The following is a 23514-nucleotide window of genomic DNA, read 5'->3' as shown; positions in this document are numbered from 1 at the left end:
CTTAGTAGAGTGAGTTTTTGTCAGTGGCGGCCACTAAGGGAGATACAACCCCTTGAAGGGGTAACTCAGGAAACAGTTTTTATTTCATAACTTCAAAACGGTTTAATATTAAATCACGAAATTTTGGGGATGTATTACTATTTATATGCTTAATAATCAGTATAATATGCAAACAAAAATTTGCTACAGGGGCCTAAGAAAATGCGGGATCATGGGGCAAATTTTACAATTTTTTTTGGACGCAATTTTTTCTACTTCCTAAACCGAAAATATGAAAATTTATCATATTTTGCATAAAAAAGCTATTCTTGTTAGATTTTAATAGCATGAGCAGTTTTCTAGTAAAATCCATTGCAATAATTCATTACTTGCCCGAACTTCCTACTGCAAAATAAAAAATGTATCAAATTGTGCCGTGAGAATATTATTATTTTTATTTCATTTTCCTCTTGTACTGTTATTATTATTATTATTATTATTGTAGTTGTTATGTAACTGTTACTAAAGGGTTTTATATTACAGTTAAATAGATAGTTCTGTAGTAAACAGTAACATAAATAATTTTGAATAATAAAAATCAAATAATACCAAAAAAAGATCCATGAAACATAAACTTACGTATGTTTCCATTTTCGAATTGGTTGATACCTGCCCACCGCGGATAGGTGATCCGCGCGGATTCCTCTGTATCTAAACTAGTAGCCTTATAATAATTTAGTTTATTTATAATATGTTTATTACAGTATCTAAATTTAAATTTCTTAGATTGGAATGTTGAGTAGGTAAAGTAATCAGTAATTGACATATACTTGACACCTCTGTTAAGTGTCATAAATGGTAATTTTCTTATGGCACAATTTGGTACATTTATTTTCAGCAGGAATTTTTGAGCACGTAATGAATTATTGAAATGAATTTTACTAGAAAACGGCTCTTACTATTAAAATCTAACAAGAGTACCTTTTTTATGCGAAATATGATAAATTTTCATAATTTGGGTTCAAGAAGTAGAAAAAATTGCGTACAAAAAAAATGTCATATTTGCCCCATGGTTCCGCATTTTCTTACGCCCCTGTAGCAAATTTTGATTTGTATATTATGACGATTATTAAGCATATAAGTGGTAATACAACCCTAAAATTTCATGATTTAATATTAAACCGTTTTGAAGTTATGAAATAAAAACCGTTTCCTGAGCTACCCCTTCAAGGGGCTGTATCTCCCTTAGGGGCCGACACTGAAAAAAACTCTACTAAGGTTTTCATCATATTTCGACATGTTTTACATACCCTCCAATTTTGAGTACTTATTTCGTTAACATATTGTATACAGTGGAGGAAGGAAAAGATCAACAAATTCTCTCCTTTGATGTGTACTTTGTCATCAAAAAGGAAGTAAGTATCTCGAAGAATCTGTATGCGGGTGTACCGAGTTTACTTTAAATCGTACGCCAGATCCAAATGATATGGTCACTGGCCAAACATTTGTCAAACATAAATGTCAAATATGCAAAAATCCTCAGCGCCATCATGAAATATGAGTACATGACCAATCCTGAAATATAAAAATATAATTAGTTTTGGCAAATATTTGGCAAGTGAAGATATTCTTTCGAATGTCGATATGCAATACCACACGATATGGCATTTGTTTACGTTTGACAAATATTTGGCTAATCCACATTTTCTGGAGATAACGATTGAAATTGAGTAAATGGTTGCGTTAGCAATTATTAAGAGAAAATGTAGACGTCAAAATAAATTTTGTAGGGAATTTGTCACATTTCGTTCGCCCTGTGTGTATATGTCTCAACAGAGCAAAATCTTCAATGTGATGTGAAACACTTTTAGCAATTTTACAATGTCCTGTACGTTGTTCCAAACGTACTAAGATGACTGGTATTTTTGTGGAACCAAGTATAGAATTATATATCATTAGAGAGGTTTTACTTGCTTTAATTTTGAGTAAAGTCCCGTACAATATTGCTGAACCATGTGAATTTGTGAAAGCGTACTAAACAAAAACAATGCTGTAAACAAACAATAAAGAAACAATTTGCAAATTTCCTTTCCCTTCACCTTTTCCTTTCCTAAAAATTCTCACCGATCAAAGTGCAGGCCACTATGATTCTCAGCTTGATTTTNGGGAGGGGGGGGGGATATATTTTGCTAGAAATATTATTTTAATGAGATTATTAGCTAACCGAAATAACATTCTTAATAAGTGGAAACAGACAAGACTTTAGTATACCTATCCATTTACATTTAGGTAGATATTCAAGTACAACGTGTGAATGAAGTATTTAATGTTTAAATTAGATTTAAATTAATTTTCTTTAAATAATCGAGAATTGTTTTGAAAATTCTATGACTCAAAGTATGCGAGCATTTAAATATTTGTAGTATTGCAATACTGAATGGTTTACTCTTAGCGTCGTTCTTTTTATATTTTATGTTTAACTTATCAATACCGTTTCGATTATTAGCATACTTTAGGCGCACAACAGTGAACTTCACTGTCAATAGATAAGTAAAAAGGAATACGACAAGATTTATTGTTTCAATAACCAAACAAGAAAAACAACTGTTGTACTGTGCCGATACAAAAAATTCAAACATCTCCGCTTTATTAAGAACGACGCAAAGGGAATAATACAAATTTATTATTTAACTAAAAATATCATTTTAAAATGCCTGAAATAAGAAAATTTCAAAACACATATACAAGATATCGCTGAAAGGGTAAAGAAAATTGACCTGAATTCGTTGTATTTATAATTATTAATTTATATAAAATCCAACTATAAAATTCATAAGAATGTTTAATTAAAAATAGATTTAGACTTTACAATAAAAAATAGTACTAGCTGTACTCTAAATATGACAAATTTATATAAAAGGAAGTATACTTGCCGCTTCTTTGAGAGGAAAGTAAAGAGGTGCTAATATTTGCTTATGGAATATTTATAGTATCTGCTGGCTATAATTTTTTAAAACGAGACAATGATAATGTATGTGAATAGCATAAGAAAACAGGATGTTAATGTAGAGAAGAAGAAAAGTTATTAATAAGTCAGTAAATTTTCTGTTAAACTCATTATGGTATTATTGGTAAGTATTGACTATAATAATAAAATATAAAATTTTCTATAATAATATTCCCAAAATGTGATTGTCGCTGCTACAAGTAACAATTTTAATTCATGTGTTTTTAGTGAAGCTTGTATAAACTTGTTCCAAGTTACATCTGGGTGGTCTTGTAGAATATGAGTAGTCGCGATAAGAGGAGTGCACCCTGTCTGGATTTTCGAGACGGCCATATATTAGGAGAGGGGTCGTCGTTTTCTTTTCTGTTATACATGGCTTAGTTTGAATTTACATCTTGTAGTTGATTTGAGTGGGGGGAGGAGTGCACCCCCGTTGAATCCCGAGATTGCGGTCAAAAGAAGTTAGTGTTACGTTATTTACTTGTTCGTTCTGAAGAGGAAAGGACGCGTCTACGACTGAACTCTCAGTGTTTTAGTGCTTTTAATCTCAAAATATAATTGTGTTATTTTTTTTATTCCGAGTCCATTTGCACTTTTATACTTTACANGAAGTTAGTGTTACGTTATTTACTTGTTCGTTCTGAAGAGGAAAGGACGCGTCTACGACTGAACTCTCAGTGTTTTAGTGCTTTTAATCTCAAAATATAATTCTATAATTTTCTTTGATTCCGAGTCCATTTGCACCTTTATACTTTACACAGGTAAGTCATTTTACTCGTTAAGTAAACTAAGGCACAAATAACTATTTTTATTCCCCGCAATGAATTTACACACGCGTGTTGTTTCTAGTAATCTATATTATTTTTGCCTTCCGCTGAATTTTAAAATTACTCTAACGACTTATAGTAAATACAAGCATTTTTAAAAACACTTGCTTATTTTTAAAAGACCGTGCAAATTTTAGAAGAATATAATATATAATAATTACACATTTTTACATTTTGTAAATATCTCACATTTCTTGATATATTAAATGTTGTTATTTAGATCTTTAAAAAGTAATTTGTAGTTGGGATATTTTTAGACCTAAAGATAATATAGTTAACTTTAATGTAATAGTAATGAAAGATCGCAATAGGTTTTAGTAGTAACTAGTAATTATACAACTATATTAATGTTTCGACGAACATAGTATGCATAGTATAGAATAGTACAATGCCAGATCAATTATGCCTTATTTGAGGATTTTGAGCATTTAATACGATTGCAATGGAAAACACTTTTATATTCTAGTTAATCAAACTTAATAACTTTGTACCAGTATATGGTCGTAAATCCTCCTTTTTATTGTAATTAATATAAATATCTCGTTTGTGTGTCTTAGAAAAGGTATCATTTATAACAACGTTATATTATTTATTAAAAAGAATTGAAAAGTATGTTTTTCAACAATCACATCGTTGTAAAGACTACATAAAAATCACCAAGGTAAAAGGATTTATCTAAAAATTAGGTACATTCTTAAGAATCTTATTTTTAGTAATTTTTTAAAAATAAATGTCATAAACAAAAGTAAATATCACATGTCATACGTCATCGATATAAAATTAATTCTATCATACCATTCGTTTGAAAATATAGTTGTATTGTATTAGTATAATAAACTTTATTCAATATTTTTGCAGAAATTGTATCGTAACTGTATACATCATACTGTTAATATTTATTTTGCGCTACAAAGATAGTCGCTGGTGTGTGGTGGTAAACAAATCTTTGTATAGCAGCCATTAAGTTAATCAGGTATTTACTTTTTGGTAATTTTATAAGAACATGCTCTATGACAAGCATTGCATTTAAAGGTATAGCGTATATATATATATCTTTTTAAATATAAATCCCTTTTTTTTTTGAAGTTTTTTCATAAGAATTGCATATACTCGTATACTACTCGTATAATAATAAAGAATCAGAATAAATATAACGTCAATAATTACGCTGTTTATTCAAAGTATAGATATAAATTAATTATTTTCAATACGAATATAAATATGGTTTTTGACTGAGATGGCTACATCTGAATAATCTGAAAATACAAATTTTTGTGTCAGTTAATAGCTGCTTTGTTTGTAGATCTCTACTTCCATAAAAGCTTAGTTTTACCACTTGATATACTATCATAACGTACCCATATATCAACATATATTAGAAATACAAAGTTTAGAATGTAACTTTTGAAGTAAATGTTTATGCCAATTATGTGAATATATTTAAAGTAAAATCTATATAATGATCTTAAAATGAGTATAGCGTAACAGCGTAAAGTATAATAACTTGTTTGTTTTACCCTCTAATAAGACCAATATCCATTTTACTTATGCAAATAATGTATAGATTTTTCAGAGGTTTATGTTAAAATAAAGGGGCAGGATTTATTTTGAATTTACTACATGTATATATGTATACTACATATAATATTTCCACCGGAAATGTTTTGTTATGGTTGTTTCTATGTCATAGGCTGGACAAGATCAATACATTTATGAAAACTTTGCGTTTTAGGCGCTAGAATTATTTATATTTAAATTTTTGTTTTGATACCCAAAAGTAAATTACAAATGAGAAACAATTTTAAGTTGTACAGTGCAATATTTATATTTATTTCTTGGAATAGAAGAAAAGAAAGAGAACGAGATGAATGAACTTGGTAATAAGACAATTTAATTATACGTTTAAAGTTGAATTGTAAAGTTAATCTCTGCACTTAAGTCACAAAAATATTCGATGACGTAGAACTGTAATAAATATACATAACTGGAATATCATGAATTAAAAAGGTATAAAGAATTAGAAAAGGAGACAGGTATTACATTGTGTGTGACGATAACAGGAATATTATTGGATACAATAATTATTTTAAATATTGATTATGTAAAAATTAAGAAGTAACCACGAAAGCTGCAATTTTTTGTATTTATCCGATATTTTGCCAGCTTTTTTATAGTTACTGTAAGTAAGTAAGTAAGTAAGTGTCACTTACTGGAAGAATCAAAAGGTTTTAACGATTTTTTCCTAACAATATTTATTAATTTATCGTAGATAATAATAAAATGCAAAGGATAAAAAATAGCCTTGAAAATAAAAAATAACATGTCTTTCCAGATGTATGGCAATCAACTCCATCCGATTCTAAGAGGAAGTTTATTATCTCGCAATTTAAAAAACTAGTTAAAATTACTATTATACACCGTACAGCTTTCAATTATAACGAGGACGTGTTAGTTGGAGTTTGTTATTTACCTGTTTTTTTTTATCATCCCTAACATAAACTGAGGTCCAATTTACATTTTGAATTTACAACAACAATTTAAAACAACAATTTACAACAACACTTTATTTTGAATATTTTGAACAATTTACTTTGAATTCATATTCATACTCTTAATGGTTTTATGAATGAAAACTAGCAATTTGTATTTCTTTATATAACTATCAATTTGTATGTGTTCCTAAGGCAAGTCTCTTGATCATTTGCGACGATCTCCAACAATAGTAAGACATAGCTTTATGCACAAGAATTAAATAAACGGAAAAACACCACCTTCGTACACCTTTACCACTATTTACAAGTTTCGATTTGTTCCTTAAATGTATATATTCTTATACCATCGACATCAATTTAACCATAAATTTTTGGTTATTTTGATGTTTTGCTAGAATAATTAGACAATTTTCATGAGAACAAGTAAAATAAAGCAAAAAGGACCATTATTTGCCATGGAATTGAAAATATCTACGAGTATATAGTAGAACAAAAGAAATGGATATAGTTTTATTTACTGTATTTCAACCATTTTTAAACCGAACAGAATTTCCAGCTATAACTTTCATTAATCACCTATGGCTTTCAATTGGCAAATAATCACTTCATATTCATATTTGGCTTGTAAATGTTTATAATAGACGTTTAATGTACATTGATCATCAGTGTGACCGCTAATATTAAAACGTGCATTGAAATAAATTTTTAGGCGTTACCTACAAATATAATCTTTTCCGGTAATAACATCAGAAGTCAAAAACTGTAGCAAACATATTTTTTCGGTAGATAATTAGGTTAGCGAATATATTTTAGTAGAAGTATCTTTAAAATATATCTTAAAGTTGCTCCATATACCTACAATATCGTCACAACTGAAGAACATCGATATAAAGCGTCCATATTCATTATTTTGAATATGTTGAAATATTCCCTAAATATTTACACGCTTTTGTATAATTTATANTTGCTAGAATAATTAGACAATTTTCATGAGAACAAGTAAAATAAAGCAAAAATGTAAGGGTAGGACCATTATTTGCCATGGAATTGAAAATATCTACGAGTATATAGTAGAACAAAAGAAATGGATATACAGTTTTATTTACTGTATTTTAACCATTTTTAAACCTAACAGAATTTCCAGCTATAATTTTCATTAATCACCTAAGGCTTTCAATTGGCAAATAATCACTTCATATCATACAATTTGGCTTGTAAATGTTTATAATAGACGTTTAATGTACATTGATCATCAATGTGACCGCTAATATTAAAACGTGCATTGAAATAAATTTTTAGGCGTTACCTACAAAGTCAAAAACTGTAGCAAACATATTTTTTCGGTAGATAATTAGGTTAAAAAATACGCATGCTAATAATTTAGCGTTCGCATTTAGCGAATATATTTTAGTAGAAGTATCTTTAAAATATATCTTAAAGTTGCTCCATATACCTACAATATCGTCATAACTGAAGAACATCGATATAAAGCGTCCATATTCAATATTTTGAATATGTTGAAAAATTCCCTAAATATTTACACGCTTTTGTATAATTTATATAAATACATAAAATATATAAAGCCTCTATAAAAGTAAATTATGAATATGTAATTATAACTATTGGTTTATAGTTGTTAATTCTTTTAATAGGGGTATGACACCCCCCTGCGTGTTAAGTTATATTAGGCTAGATGCAGTGGCGGTTCTTGACTTCCATACCAGGAAGGACGGAAAAATTTAGCTACAAAGTATTGACAAAGAAATCAAATATAATTGGATAGTTTTATTTAAAGTACTTTTGAAATATAGAGAAAATGTGCCTAACATTATTTTTTATAGTTAAAGTCCATTCCTCTACTTTTGCTCGAAATAGAGTTTTCAATTACTTTTTCAGTAAAGTTCGGAATTTCCGCGCACCCTTAATTTTTCAATGAATAGCATTGCAAGTACTGTTAGTATGTCTTTAGTCTAATTTAAACTTTTACAGTCTTTAAAACAAAACACAAGAAACAATACATAGCTAACAAAATTTACGTTTAATAAAAAAACCGGTAAACAGCTATCATTTGGTTATGGACGAACTAAACGGAGTCTTTCATTGTTGCACGACAGTAACCATGACCACTGCTGTAAACACTTTACAGATTTAGAAGCGCACTATGAGTGTATTCGGTATTTTTGCAAAATTAATTTTACAGGGCGAATTAAATTGACTGCGCATTACAAATTTAACATTTCCTTTTTAATGTATTTCATGTGTATCATAAGGTTAATCTATTTAATTCATTAGATAAAATTATTATTTCAGCTAAAAATGGTGATATACTGAAAACTGACGTCCAATTTAATAATATTTTAGTTGGTTGCACTATTTACAGTCTATTATATTAAATAACAAAAACGGTCGTTTCTTACCATCAAAATAAGCAGCGAAAAAAGCAAAGAAATACTATACTTAAATAGAATAACGAGGGGTTCTCATTTGAAATTGTACGCTCTCCTATTATTAAAGAGAACATTATTTAAGAGTCTTTAAGGCGGAACATAAATTTACATAAAATAAGAAATAATAAATAACTACATTCCAATTCCATTTTAAATAGAAAATTGTTTCAATTCTTCAAACTTGTATGAAAACAAAAAATTTTTATGGAAGAGACGGATAAGTTATTTATTTTAGTCTAGCTTTTTAAATACTTGGAGTTTGAAAACAGATTAAGATATCTTAAGAATTATTTCAATTTAAATTTGTGTGGCCATATATATATGCGTTTAAATGGAAAACTGTTGCAAACCACCTAAATTTGTAAAGAATGCATCGCCTTTATGTAAATAACGAACAAATTACAAGTACTAGAGAGCCTTTTTGGATATGGGAAATATTGAAATAGTCTTTGAAATATTACTTGTTCACATAAAATTTGAGGCTCTTTATTCATGGAGAACTGTTTTGCATCACCAGGATTGTAAAAATGCATTGTTTTTATGTAAATAAAGAAGAAATAATGAATTTCAGAGGGCCTTTTAGAAATATAAAATAGTTTCATGTTACTTCAGGATATAAATAGGAATTCGTGAATTGAAAATATTTAGTCTATTGTTGTACGTCATATGTATTACTAGTATTGTAACAGTGTAAAATTTTAAAAATATTTCTCTATTTAAGGAAAATATACTTTTATTATTAATATTTGTGTTCTTAGAATTACTACTTAAATTTTAAGCGGATAACCTGGTAATTACCTTTACATTCATGTTATATACTTAGCGAATCAATAATTTAAATTCATATTACTAATCAGCCTCTTTATTTTCAGGTTTCATCGATACCTTATATCGAGAACATATAAATAAGGGAGTTGTATAGGCAACCGATCAGTTTTCAACTTTGATTTGTACTGTGAAGACGTCCTTTGCGTTACCCTTTACTTGATAAGTTGAGAAATATGGAAAAATTTGTTATCATTAAAGATATGCTGAAAAAGGTACGCCGATTCAATTTGATGGGTCGTACTCTTGAATTTAAAATTAAACCCATAGCTGATGGTATTGAACCTATAGGATGGATAAAGGATGCTGTTAACCAAATAATAGCTAAAGGTACAGAAGCTCTGGATCCCCAGGATCAAGTAGCGTTTTCATTCTGTTCTAAGGATTTTCTACGGGGCGAAGGCTGGGTCCGTTTCAGACCAGTGAACGAGATTACTTATGACGACATATGGAGCATAATAAGCAGTGTATACCAATCAAACTCGTCTGGAATCAACACGGAAACATTTTGCCTCGGTGTGACTAGTGTGAAAATGCCTGTTGGTCGCGGAAAAGGTCGGTCTCGTAAATTCAATACGTTTGATGAAGAGTGCAGTATGCGTAGAGGAATTATTTCTATTAACAATAAAGACAGCTTATGCCTACCTCGCGCATTAGTGGTTGCAAAGAGTTACGTTGACAAAGATCCTGAATATACAAAAGTGCGTAAAGATATCGCAAAAATCCAAACACAAAGAGCTTTGGAGCTTTGTCATAACGCTAGTGTCCCGATTCCTGATGAGGGAGCTGGTATACCTGAGTTACAAATATTTCAGAGACACCTCACGGGCTACAAAATTGTTGTTTATGATTATGGACACAAAGGCCGTGAAGTAATATTCAGTGGTGCTGGTGAGGGACCTTCACTTAATTTACTCCATCATAAGGGTCACTACAACGTGATCACTTCGTTGACTGCTGCTTTTTGTTGTGGTTATTATTGCGAGATATGTTACACTCCATACGACCACAAAAATAAGCACAGATGTGGAGGTACATGCCCATGTTGTCAACAAACACCCACATGTCCCCCAGGGCTAAAGTTAGTATGCGATTGTTGCAAAAGATCATTCAGGGGTCAAGATTGTTACGATAATCACAGAAAATCTGGTTCATTTGGACAAAGCACAGTTTGCGAGCAAATTACATATTGTGATAAATGCTTGAGGACCGTAAAAGCCGACAGAAAGCACCATTGTGGTGAAATATTTTGTAAAATATGTAACGTTCATGTACCTCAAGATCATCTGTGCTTCATACAACCCGACTTAAGGAAACCTAAAACTAACGACCTGCTTTTTGTTTTTTACGACCTAGAAACAAAACAAGAAAAACAACAAGACAATGGATCGCACCTCCATGAACCTAACCTATGCGTGTACAAACAGTGTTGTGATACATGTATGAACTCACAACAAAATACCTGCACGAAGTGTGGCGTCCGTTTGCATGTACTGAAAGTAGACCCGATTACAAGATTCGTAGAATTTCTGCTAAATCAGAGAAAATTATTCAAGAAGGTGGTAGTCATGGCCCATAATGGAGGTAGCTTTGATCATCAATTTATTTTAAATCATATCCTGACTAAAACGAATCTTACTCCTGAATTAATTATGCGTGGCACAAAGTTGATTTTAATGGAATTGGATAACTTAAAATTTTTGGACTCTCTTAATTATTTTCCAATGGCGTTGTCTAAACTACCTAAAGCATTTGGGTTGACACAGCTGAAAAAGGGTTATTTCCCCCATCTTTTTAATACATCCGGAAATGAAAATTATAAAGGATCATTGCCCGCTCTAGAATATTATAGTCCTGATAACTTAATAGGGAGCGAAAAAAGTAATTTAATAAAATGGCATTCAGAGAAGATCCGTGAAAAATACGTGTTCGACTTTCAGAAAGAGCTAATGGAATACTGTATATCCGATGTAGAAATACTTACTACGGCGTGTTTGAAATTTAGGCAGCAGCTTTTGGAAACATGTAAAGTGTGCCCTTTTACCGAAGCCTGCACCATAGCATCAGCATGCAATAAAGTGTTTCGTCGCAACTTTCTCCAGGCAAACACCATAGGTATTATCCCTAAGAACGGGTACAGATGGCGTGATAACCAGAGTAGAATAGCCATACAGTGGTTGGTGTGGGAAGAAAGACAACGTGGTGTAAATATAATGCATGCTGCCAAAGGAAAAGAAACAGTGTTGGAGGGAGTAAAAGTCGATGGTTATTGCAATCAAACAAATCAAATCTTTGAGTTTTATGGGTGCTATTACCACGGTTGTGCACATTGTTTCAAATACAACAGAAATAATCCCACATATGAAGATCCGTCAGATACTTTAGAAAGACGCTTTGAAAGCACTGCTGCCAAAACGGAACGTCTCAAAAATCTAGGATACGATATCATCGAAATGTGGGAATGCAACTTTCGTACGCTAATGAAAGACAATAAAGATATTGATTTGTATACTGAAAAGCATCCTCTACTTGTTAATGCTCCATTAAACCCTCGCGATGCATTTTATGGTGGAAGAACGGGCAATACCTTCGAATACTATAAAGTTAATCAGGGTGAAAAAATCAAGTATCTAGATGTATGTTCCCTATATCCTTGGGTTTGTAAATATGGCAAATTTCCTGTAGGTCATCCGAAAATCTATCTCGGTGAAGAATGTAACACTTTAGATTTAAAAGAAATAGATGGTCTTATAAAATGCAAAATCTTACCGCCTCAGAACTTGTATCATCCTGTTCTACCACAGAAGATAAATAATAAACTTATGTTTGTACTTTGTCGGATATGTGCACAACAAATGCAAAGGAACACTTGCAGTCATGAAGAGGATGAAAGAGCTTTAAGCGGAACATGGGTTATCGATGAGGTAGTGAAAGCTTTGGAGAAAGGGTACAGATTGATGGAAATCTATGAAGTCTGGAATTATGAGATGCAAAAATTTGACAAAATTACAAAAGCGGAAGGTTTGTTCACTACTATGATGAACAAATTTATAAAAGCAAAGCAGCAAGCTTCCGGATGGCCCAAAACGTGTGACACAACAGAAAAACGTAACCAATATATCGAAGAGTTCCTAGTCCGGGAAAACGTTCAATTAGAATTTAATGAAATCTGTGAAAATCCTGGTCTTCGTTCTCTAGCTAAATTAATGCTTAATTCATTCTGGGGCAAGTTTGGTCAGAGAGAAAACCAGACAAAAACAACAATAGTCAATACACCAAAAGAATTCTATGATATGTTAACAAATCCTTCCATTGATGTGTATCACGCATTTCCCGTAAATGAGAACACCCTAATAATAAATTGGCAATTCAAAGAAGAAGCTTGTGACTCTCTCGCCACCGTTAATGTGTGCATTGCAGCCTACACCACTACGCAAGCAAGGTTAAAACTATACAGTTACTTGGAGCAGTTAGGAAAAAGGGTGTTATATTACGATACAGATTCGATTATCTTTACCCACCGGGAAGGAGAATTTGAACCAACAGTGGGTAAATTCATAGGCGACTTGACAGATGAATTGGAATCTTATGGTCCTGGGGCTTACATCACGGAATTTGCAAGCGGCGGCCCAAAAAATTACGCCTACAAAGTATTATCACCTAGCAATCAGCATGAAGAAATAGTGTGCAAAGTTAAAGGTATATCTTTGACACATGCGGCCTCACTAATTGTAAATTTCGAAACTATAAAGGATATGGTTCTCCAACCTTCCGAGCCCGTGTACATAACTTCAAACCGTATAAGAAGAACAAATATACACGAAATTATAAATCGCGTGGAAACCAAAATATACCGTCCAAATTCTACAAAAAGATGGTTTCGCGAAGATCACGAGTCAGTGCCATATGGCTACAAAAAACAAAGGACTGAATAATTGTATTTTAAGTAACACAGCAAGGACATATCGCATAAAACATTGAGAATATATAAGTAACAATTGCTATTGTTTCATATAAATATTTAAAAAATCAAAGAACTTAGTAATTATGCTTAAATATATCTATTTAAGATGTTAGAATATTTGTTAGTATCATGTGATTAGTTAATCCTGTTATTTTTATTAAAACAGTTTTTAATATACAATTTAATTACACTGTATGTATTCTTTAATTACCTTTCTTTATTGCGTATTTATAAAAAAAGACTGAAAAATTGTATGTTAAAAATATGTGTATTTTCGACAGAACTATATTTTTACAATCATAATAATCATTATAGTAGTATCAGTTGTTTACACTATTTATGTAATATAATATTAATTAAATTATTTGAATGACTTTGTTACTATTACCATATATTGTCATTTATTGCGCAAAGGAGGCGTGGATACTAAATGCACTATTTGAGTAATTTTTCAAGAAAAGAAGTCAGTATAAGCACTTTCTCGCAATTATGTACCAACACAAGTATGTAGTTATGCTTTCATTACCCTAAGCGCTTTATTCAAAAGAGACTGATTGATTTTTGCTTTGTTTCTCATTTACAAAATCGGCGACCGATATTTAACGTACATAAAATTAAAAATATCTTTAAATATTTAAAATTTAAATATTTTATCAAAAGAGTTCTAAAAAATATGGTGCTATAATTTATATTTTTTATTATCAGCTTTTCTAGATTTACTTTAATGTAGCTAGCAGATACTATAAATATTCCATAAGCAAATATTAGCACCTCTTTACTTTCCTCTCAAAGAAGCGGTAAGTATACTTCCTTTTATACAAATTTGTCATATTTAGAGCATAGCTAGTACTATTTTTTATTGTAATGTCTATATCTATTTTTAATTAAACATTCTTATGAATTTTATAGTTGGATTTTAGATAAATTAATAATTATAAATACAACGAATTCAGGTCCATGTTCTTTACCCTTTCAGCGATATCTTGTGCACGTGTTTTGAAATTTTCTTATTTCAGTCAGTTTAAAGTGATATTTTTAGTTAAATAATAAATTTGTATTATTCCCTTTGCGTCGTTTTTAATAAACCGGAGATGTTTGAATTTATTGTATCTGCATAGTACAACAGTTGTTTTTCTTGTTTGGTTATTGGAACAATAAATCTTGTCTTATTCCTTTTTACTTATCTATTGACAGCGAAGTTCACTGTTGCCCGCCTAAAGTATGTAATAATTGAAACGGTATTGATAAGTTAAACATAAAATATAATAAGAACGAGGATAGGAGTAAACCATTCGGTATTGCAATACTACAAATATTTAAATTCTCGCATACTTTGAGTCATAGGATTTTCAAAACAATTCTCGATTATTTAAACAAAATTAATTTAAATCTAATTTAAACATTAAATACTTCATTCACACGATGTACTTGAATATCTACTGTTAGGGTATTATTTCGACTGGGGGCCGCTGTTTATAAAACAACGATAAGAAGTGAAGGCCAAGGCGCGGAAATTCGGACTGAAAGGCAGGGACACGAGAGACAGAGAATGACCACAGACGACTGACGAGGTGTTGTGTTGAGATAATTTGGTCATTGTTGTATTGTTTTATTCTAAAATAAAGTTATTTTGTGAAAAACTGTACACTACCTAAATGTAAATGGATAGATATACTAAAGTCTTGTCTGTTTCCACTGATTAAGAATGTTATTTCGGTTAGCTAATATTCCCCTTAAAATAATATTTCTAGCAAAATATATCCCCCTACGTTCGCATGCATCTCGCTTCATTATCATAAAGGATATTTTAAAATATATTATTATTTTCGTATACATATTACATTTTCCACCTTCATCTCCCTTCCACTAAGTACTAAAAACAAATACATGTTTCTAAGTACATATATCTAAATATTACCTATTCACATATTCACTAACACCTTACCTTAAAACCTGTACACAAGTTTGGTGTACCAAGATAATTTGAACGCTTTTATGCCTTCGCTTGTACACATGTAATACATATTTACGCCTCAAGCAATTTTTAGTAAAACAGTATTTTTCTGAGGAATTCGGTATACTTGAAACGTTATAGTCACTATACCTTAATAGAAAAATGTATTCAATTATATTTATAGTTTGAAACTCTCTTGTTTTGAATAGGTTTAATTAATAACTTTCAATGCAGTAACATTTGCGCTAGTTGTCGGATAACAGAAATTCCATTACATTCTTTAATAAAAAGGACGCCTGAAGCATTAACATATACGATGGAAATTTGTCGTAAGCGAATCGTTAGGTAAAATTATACTTGAGACTTTATGGTTATGGCAATGTCTAAAAATGTAATTTATTTTAAAACTGTGACATTACATATGATATATAAAAACATATTTTTTATTTGTGTTCGAAATAATTTTGTTGCCAAATTTTATCTTATAAGACGTAATTATAGAGAAAAGTTTGCTAGGGCTGTCTACAGTGTAAACTTTAATTTTATTTTTTCTTATATTAATATACTTTTATTATACGCTCACGTATGTAAAAATATTAGCCTTATTATTAAAGAAAGTAACGGAATGAATATATCTCGGTACTTGTCTTTTCGGCTCGTTAGCTTGTTGTATTATTTTAAACTTTGGTAAATAGCCGTAAATAGTTATGGAGGTAAGTACACATAATATTAAAAGAGGTATTTACATTGGGCTAATACACCCAAATATATTCCGGTTAAGTTATGAATACATTAATAGTTATATCGGGAATATTTATACACATTGTATTTTTAAATGTTTGTGCGCTATTATATTTATAATAACTGTGGAAATACTTCTACCCAATAAGTATTTTTTCCTATTAAAATAAAAATACTGCTGTCGGTTATGTCATAAGACTACTGCTGACTTGATATTCACTTAAAAGTATCATATTAACAACTCACTACGTTTTATCGTAGAAGTTGCAAGTGATGCTTATTTTTGTATAAATTTGATACACTCTGCTAATCACCAGTTATAGGTAATGAATATAAAGATAACTAAAAATTTACTTTATATTTAAAATTACATTTTCAATTCCCTTGTTTTGAATTTTTATTTTAACACTGGGGATCTCGGCGATAATTGCCAGATGGTTATTGATAGCTAATAAATATTGTTCCATTACATATTTTTAATAGAACAAGACAAAGAACATACAGAAAGATTATCGTTTCGGTTTCAGAGTTGTATGTGCATATACTGTCACTACACATATAGCTAATATACGATACACGCGATATACAGAGCCACACAGATTTATTTATATCCGATATAATTTTGTTCCAAATTTTGATCTAATTATAGATGGAAAATCAACTTGACCTGTTGTAAATGATCCCAATGTCTTTTTGTTTGACTACAGTTATGATTGGGCGATGCCTGTTTTTCTATTATTTTTAAGGTGTTGTTAGGTTCATATATTTTCTTTTCTTATTTGAACCTTGCAGTTTTCTGTTGTAGTTCTAAAGTATGCTAATAATGAAAACAATGTGTTAAAATTAAGCATGTAATATAAAATATACCTCTGGGCTTTGTCAATTACAGATAAATATTTTTTAATTTTTAAAGCATCTACAAACACTTCTTAAATGTAAGCAAATCTTAGAGTGCAATCTTTATTAACCGTAACCCTTACCCGTTTTGTGATAAAAAATATATCTTGCCCTTGTATATTATAAGCGAAAAACGTTGCAAATTTATTTAACAATTTTCTGTCTCAGGAACACTAAATCTGTAATGATTGAAATGTATAGACAGACTAATAAAAACAATTATGGCAACGTCCCAGAGTACACGGGCTTTGGTACATAAATACTTATAATACCTCCTCGGCCACCTCGACTCTACATTTTGTGCTTTACTTATTTGTCGAACACTTTACTAACCCATTTAACGAATTTCCTTATTTGTAGATCTGTATATATTATACTTTTCTAGTCAAACAATTATCGAAACATTCTATGCAATTTTTTGAAGAAATTTTAAATTTTCATGAAGGTAAACTAGACAGTTACAATACTTACCTGAAATCTTGATAAACAGGATTATGGCCATACTTTGACACTCAATTATCTAAAAATAATTGTCAACGTATATATAGTTCGACATAACGTATGCAATTATTAAGAATAAATACCTATTTTCAATTCCTAAAATATTCTCTTACCCCATGTATCTTTACATTAATTATAAATAATCATGTGCCGGATATATGTTAATTATGACCGAGCGAAATGAATTAATTGTCTAATGCTTATTTTACCTTACCCCAGTCCCAGGTTCCATAACTCGCTTGTACCTACCTGCCGATCGGGGGCCGAGCGACCCGCGATCGCACACCACCGAAGGCCACAAGCGGGCGTCCCGACGCCCGGCGTCTCGGGCGTCCGTCTGGCTCTACTGTCGCCATACCTACTGGCAACCCAACATTGCGCTACTGGTACTTCAATTCAAAATCCCTAAATCTTAGCGACAATAATATTTATTAATGATTCGAATAATGACAAACCTATGCTCGACATAATGTGATCGCTGATTCGTTGAATAAAATCTCGTGAAAAATCACCACCCGGTGAATGTTGCGGTTGAATGTAATCTTCATCTTACTGGTTTAATAATAATTTTTAATTCTACCTAAATTTAATTGCCAACGCGAAGGAAATAAAAAATTACTATTCCAAACAAAGTTACTGTCCGTGTAGCTTTTAATCACTTACGAAGGCTCTGTATACAGGGATGGCCAGAAGTACGGAATAAAATTAATATCTTTTGAATGAGTTAATTTTTTTTAAAACGCCGAAACACGTTAAGTGATTTTGATTTTTTCCCATTTTTCGGTTATATAATAATTAATTTTTCTTCAACCCCCTAACCCAAGCTACCCCTACTTTTTATTTCAAATGGAAACATAAGGCATGAGGTGGCTCGTTGAAAAGCTTATAGAAAACCGAATCCAGTCATACCAAATAAACAAGTTTTATTTTTTCAATAACAAGTTTTTTTCATTTAGAAATTGAAACAACTAGATAATTTACAAAAATAAACTCAATGTCGCAATGCTGAAAATGTCCTCCATTCACTATTTGGCATTCTCCAAGACGATAGTAAAAGCTGTCCACAGCATTCTGAATGACTTCAGCTGGTAAATTATGCATCTCCGCCCTAATCTTGTTCTTTAAATTCTCAATATTATCCGGTCTGTCCTGGTAGACTCTTTCTTTCAAATATCCCCAAAGAAAATAATCCAGGGGTGTTAAGTCGGGGGATCTTGGCGGCCATTCAACTGTACCCCGTCTACCAATCCAGCGATTTGGAAACATTTCATCTAAGTATCTTCGAACATCAATACCAAAATGTGGGGGAGCGCCATCTTGTTGGAACCAAATTCTTTCATTCGGTATATCTGGATCAATTTCATGAGGGAAAATCACAGCTAGAGCAGGTATCAGGTCAAATGTTAGGAAATCCAGGTAGCGTGCGGCAGTAAGATTTTCTTCAAAAAAGAATGGGCCCAAGATTCTGTTGTTGATGATACCTGCCCATACATTAACTTTTTGTGGATGCTGCGTATGCGATTCGCATGTCCAGTGTGGATTTTCCTGGGACCAAAAGCGATAGTTGTGCCTGTTAACCACTCCATTTAAATAAAACGTAGCTTCATCCGAAAAAAGTACGTCTCGTTGAAAACCATTATTGTCGTCACACCGTCTCATCATTTCCTCACAAAATTGTAATCGCCTATCATAATCGTCTTCCAAAAGCTCTTGGACAAGACATACCTTATAGGGGTGGTATTTCTCTTGTTTCAGAAACATTCGAATTGCAGTTCGAGAAGCATCGTGATTGCGGGCCAATGAAACAGTTGAAGTATGAGGATTTTCAACAAGTTCTAATGCAATGTCTAATTTCTTTTCTTCATTCAAAGCACGTGCCCGTCCAGTTTTGGGCAAAGTCTGTACTGTACCGTGTTCCTCAAATTTGTGAAATATTTTACTAACTGTCCCTTGCGAGATTTGGTTTTCGGGATATTTCGCATTAAATAAATCGCGCACTTCAGCCTGACTTCTTATTTTGTCTCCACATCCAAGCAATATCAAGATTTCGATGCGTTGCCTTTCCGACAATACCATTGCAATTCAGTAAATAACTTGATTTTGACACAATAGTAACGTTTCGAACTCCAATTTACAACTAAAGCGAAAAATTAACCAGAAAGCCTGGCAAGTAAGTGGTGCCAAAAAAACGCAACATAAAAAATATATCTTTTTTGCGTTAGCAGTGATAGGTACAGTTTCAAATTCTTTATTTTATTCTGTGCAAATTCATGGAGGATAACACTGAAGATAATTAAATTTTATTTCACTTGTTAAGTAGGTGTTTTATACAACACTAAAAACCTTGCTATTGAAAAAATAAAACTTGTTTATTTGGTATGGCTGGATTCGGTTTTCTATAAGCTTTTCAACAAGCCCTCTCATGCCTTATGTTTCCATTTGAAAACAAAGTAGGGGTACCTGGGGGTTAGGGGGTTGAAGAAAAATTAATTATTATATAACCGAAAGATGGGAAAAACTCAGATAAACGTGTTTCGGCGTTTTTAAAAAAATTAACTCATTCAAAAGATATGAATTTTATTCCGTACTTCTGGCGATTCCTGTATGTATAAGTACAATGTATCTGTTGTAATATAAGTCAGTTTGATTTAAAAAAATCATAATGAATCAAAGGTTTAAAGTTATTGGTTTTTAACATACAAGGTGTTAAAGTATAAACAGATATCATATTTTTTAGTAAAAAAATCTCATTTGAAAAAAATTCTATTAGATTTATTCAACTACATTTTATTTTTAAATTTAAAGAAACAAAAACTTGAAAATGCATTTATCCGATTTTATTTTATTGATTTTCAAATTTTAGTGGTGTCGAACTTATTAGAGATAGTACTTCCTAATCATCGCTGCTGGTCACCAGTTTTGTATGTCGATTCTAAGGCCATACAGTAGGCTATGTTAGTTAGCTATGTTCGTGATGTATATAACGTACTCATATACGCTAATTTGATATAGGTAAGGGGCGTATCCACAAAGTAAGAGAACTCAATTTTTTAAAAGTCGAAAGTATATTTATGAAAGATTTACAAATTCAGATACATCCAACACTTTAATTCGACATAGTCGCCTTCAACCTCAGTGCACTTTGTGAGCCGATAATTCTTCTGAAACCATCGTCAAAAAAATCTCCCGCCGCCTTTTGGGCCCATTATTTCATGGCACTGTGGACCTCATCAACGGTAGAAATCTATTTCCAACCATAAACACATTCAGAGAAGTGAAAATATGAAAATCAGAAGGTGTCAGGTCAGGGCTGTAAGCGGGGTGGTTCCTGATGTTCCAACTGAATGAATTGAAGAGTTGTTTCGTGCTATTGGGTATGTGAGGACATGCATTGTCATGCAACAAACACACTCCCTTCGTTAACGACGGATATCGCCTCTATATTGTCTTTTCATCTCAAGGGTGTAGTGGGCCGGTAACAATGCAGTCAAAGAATTTTTGACCTTCCAGTTCGAAACGCTCGAGAAATTTCCGTGAAAATGCGATTATGTTGACTTTGTGTTGATTCGTGAGCTGTTTAGTTACCTCCTCGCACACAATTTTCGATAACCCAGTGTTTCAGTAATGATTTCATGCAGAAGTGATCTGGAGATTTGCGGAAACATTGCGTTCATCTGATCCAAAGTTAATCGACGGTCGCAACGAAGCATTTCTTCGATCTTGTTCACCATCTCATCAGTCACGATCGAGGGACGCCCACTCGTTTGTCCATCATGAACATTCGTTCTGCCAGTTTTATACTCACAAGACCACTTGTACACATTAGTCCGATTTATCACACCATTCCCATAAACAATTTTGATTTCGTTAAAAATCTGGGACGGCGCCTTTTCCTTTGCAAGAAGAAATCGGAGTACGCTCCTCGATTTGCAGTTGGTGGGATTCGCAAACGACACTCTTTTCAATACGCCACTACAACAACACTTCTTAACTGATTGAGACAAAGGAGTGCGTCTTCTGTTCCCAACATCTTGGTCTTGAATGCAATGTTGCCAACTTCGTCGAAAACAAAAACCACAAAGCATCATAGTCTCAATACTCTTACTTTGTGGATCTGCCTCGTAGATGTGATAAATATTTTTAAAACATGTCTGAGTTATTAAAGAGTAGTGAACTGTATTCATTTCGGTTCTTACTATCTCAATGATATCTAAATAAGTTTCGCGACAATACTACCGTTGACCGATAGTGTGTGAAAGTCGTGAAGAATTTGAAAATCAATAAATCTATTCAAATTGTGTCTGAAATTCTGTAAACATTTTCTCCTAACAGTTATCTTATATATTCTGATTCTAATAGTTGTGCACAGTTTTGGTCTATATACAGGGTGTCCCAGAATATGTAGGCAATCTCTCGGATTTATACAAGAGGCATTAAAATAACAGGACAAGTTCCTATAAAAATTTTCCATAGAGGGCCCCCAATGGACGCCCCTGAAAATTGATTTTTAAATTTTAAAATACTTTGCGTAATTTAATTACTTTTAGGAAAAAACAAATGTAAATAAAAGTGGCATTTTTTAGATAGGCGCAGAAATAATGTAAATTTTATCGGTTTATTTCCCTTCTATTTCTATCTACGGATGATTATAAATATTTTTTGTCGAAAACAGTTCATTTTAACGATATCAACCAAGAGTACCTTTATTATTTTTGTGTCTTTGTCGTAAAGGGTGTAAAAAAATTGCCATTATTGTGCTGCAGTCCATCCCAGGTAAACCAAATAAGCCAAATTGTTTTCATGGGTCAATTTTTAAGGAGTCTCATCCGTTGTCCATCGTATTAAAATACAATTATTTATACAAAGTATTTTAAAAGTTATTAAAAAAGATCTTCAGGACCTGTATGTCCATAAGAGGCCCTCATGTGAAAATTTTTATAGGGACTGGTCATGTTATTTTAACGTCCCCTGTATAAATACGAAAGATTACCCACATATTCTGGAACACCCTATATACCTATGTTTCTTTACATCCTTTGTAAATGCCCTACTATAAGTAATAAAAATTTATTGACAAAATTAATTAATTAAGAATTAATTATTAAAAAAAATATATCACTAAATTCACTTAAAAACAATGTAATTGTATACGTGGACAACATTCGCCATCAGAGGCGGTGACATTTCAAAAGGAAGTTGAAAACACAAATTCTTCAATTTGTCTATCATCGCGGATGTACCGTACGTATTGTAAGCACTCTGTATGGATAGGTCTTTTTAAAACAGCTAAACACAGCGAGCGTATCACACACAGCTAACATAGCATAGTTTTGTCGTCAAATCAAATAATATAAGAAAAAGGATCTGTCGAAACTCCTTGAAAAACTTTTCATCGTAATTTATTAGCTAATAAAGTATTATAAACGAATTATGATGTAAAGATGATAAACATCATGATAGTAAAAGTTATCTTAGGACTAAAGTATTTTACTTTAGTTACATTTGATAATTTCTTTGATAAACTGTTTTCAACACAGTTTTTGCTAGTAGTAGAGAAACAAACTAAGAGAATACTTTTGTAAACATATACCTAATACAAATTGTAAAAAACATTAGACAAGGAATATAATTTAACCACTGACAGAACACAAACAATATGCACCAAAATGCACAAAGCTGATCATTTACAACTCCTTTTTATCGAGTGTTTCGTGACAGTGCATGAAAGGCGCTGGCAATGGCCTCATTTAACCATTCCACTTTGCCAATTTTATTCAATATAATTACTCGATCTCACTAAAGGGAAATATATTTGAATCATTACCACAGATCACACGCCATTCCTATTATTCACGTTTGTACACAGAAAAGATGCCTCAT

General features: G+C 31.7%; 2 protein-coding genes across 3 annotated transcripts in view; both read left to right on the top strand.

Moving 5' to 3' along the window:
- The window catches only part of LOC108908811 (vicilin-like seed storage protein At2g18540), a 51175-nt gene that overhangs the window by 7768 nt on the left and 19893 nt on the right, over positions 1-23514 (top strand). The window lies entirely within an intron of this gene.
- LOC108908806 lies at positions 9754-13512 on the top strand. The gene has a single exon (XM_018712945.1). It carries the CDS (start codon positions 9754-9756, stop codon positions 13510-13512), a length of 3759 nt encoding a protein of 1252 aa, XP_018568461.1.

The sequence above is a fragment of the Anoplophora glabripennis genome, unplaced genomic scaffold (genome assembly GCF_000390285.2).
Source record: "Anoplophora glabripennis isolate ALB-LARVAE unplaced genomic scaffold, Agla_2.0 scaffold274, whole genome shotgun sequence".
NCBI lineage: Eukaryota > Metazoa > Arthropoda > Insecta > Coleoptera > Cerambycidae > Anoplophora > Anoplophora glabripennis.
The sequence above is the reverse complement of the archived record's forward strand: the minus strand, read 5'-3'. Positions and strand labels throughout refer to the sequence as shown.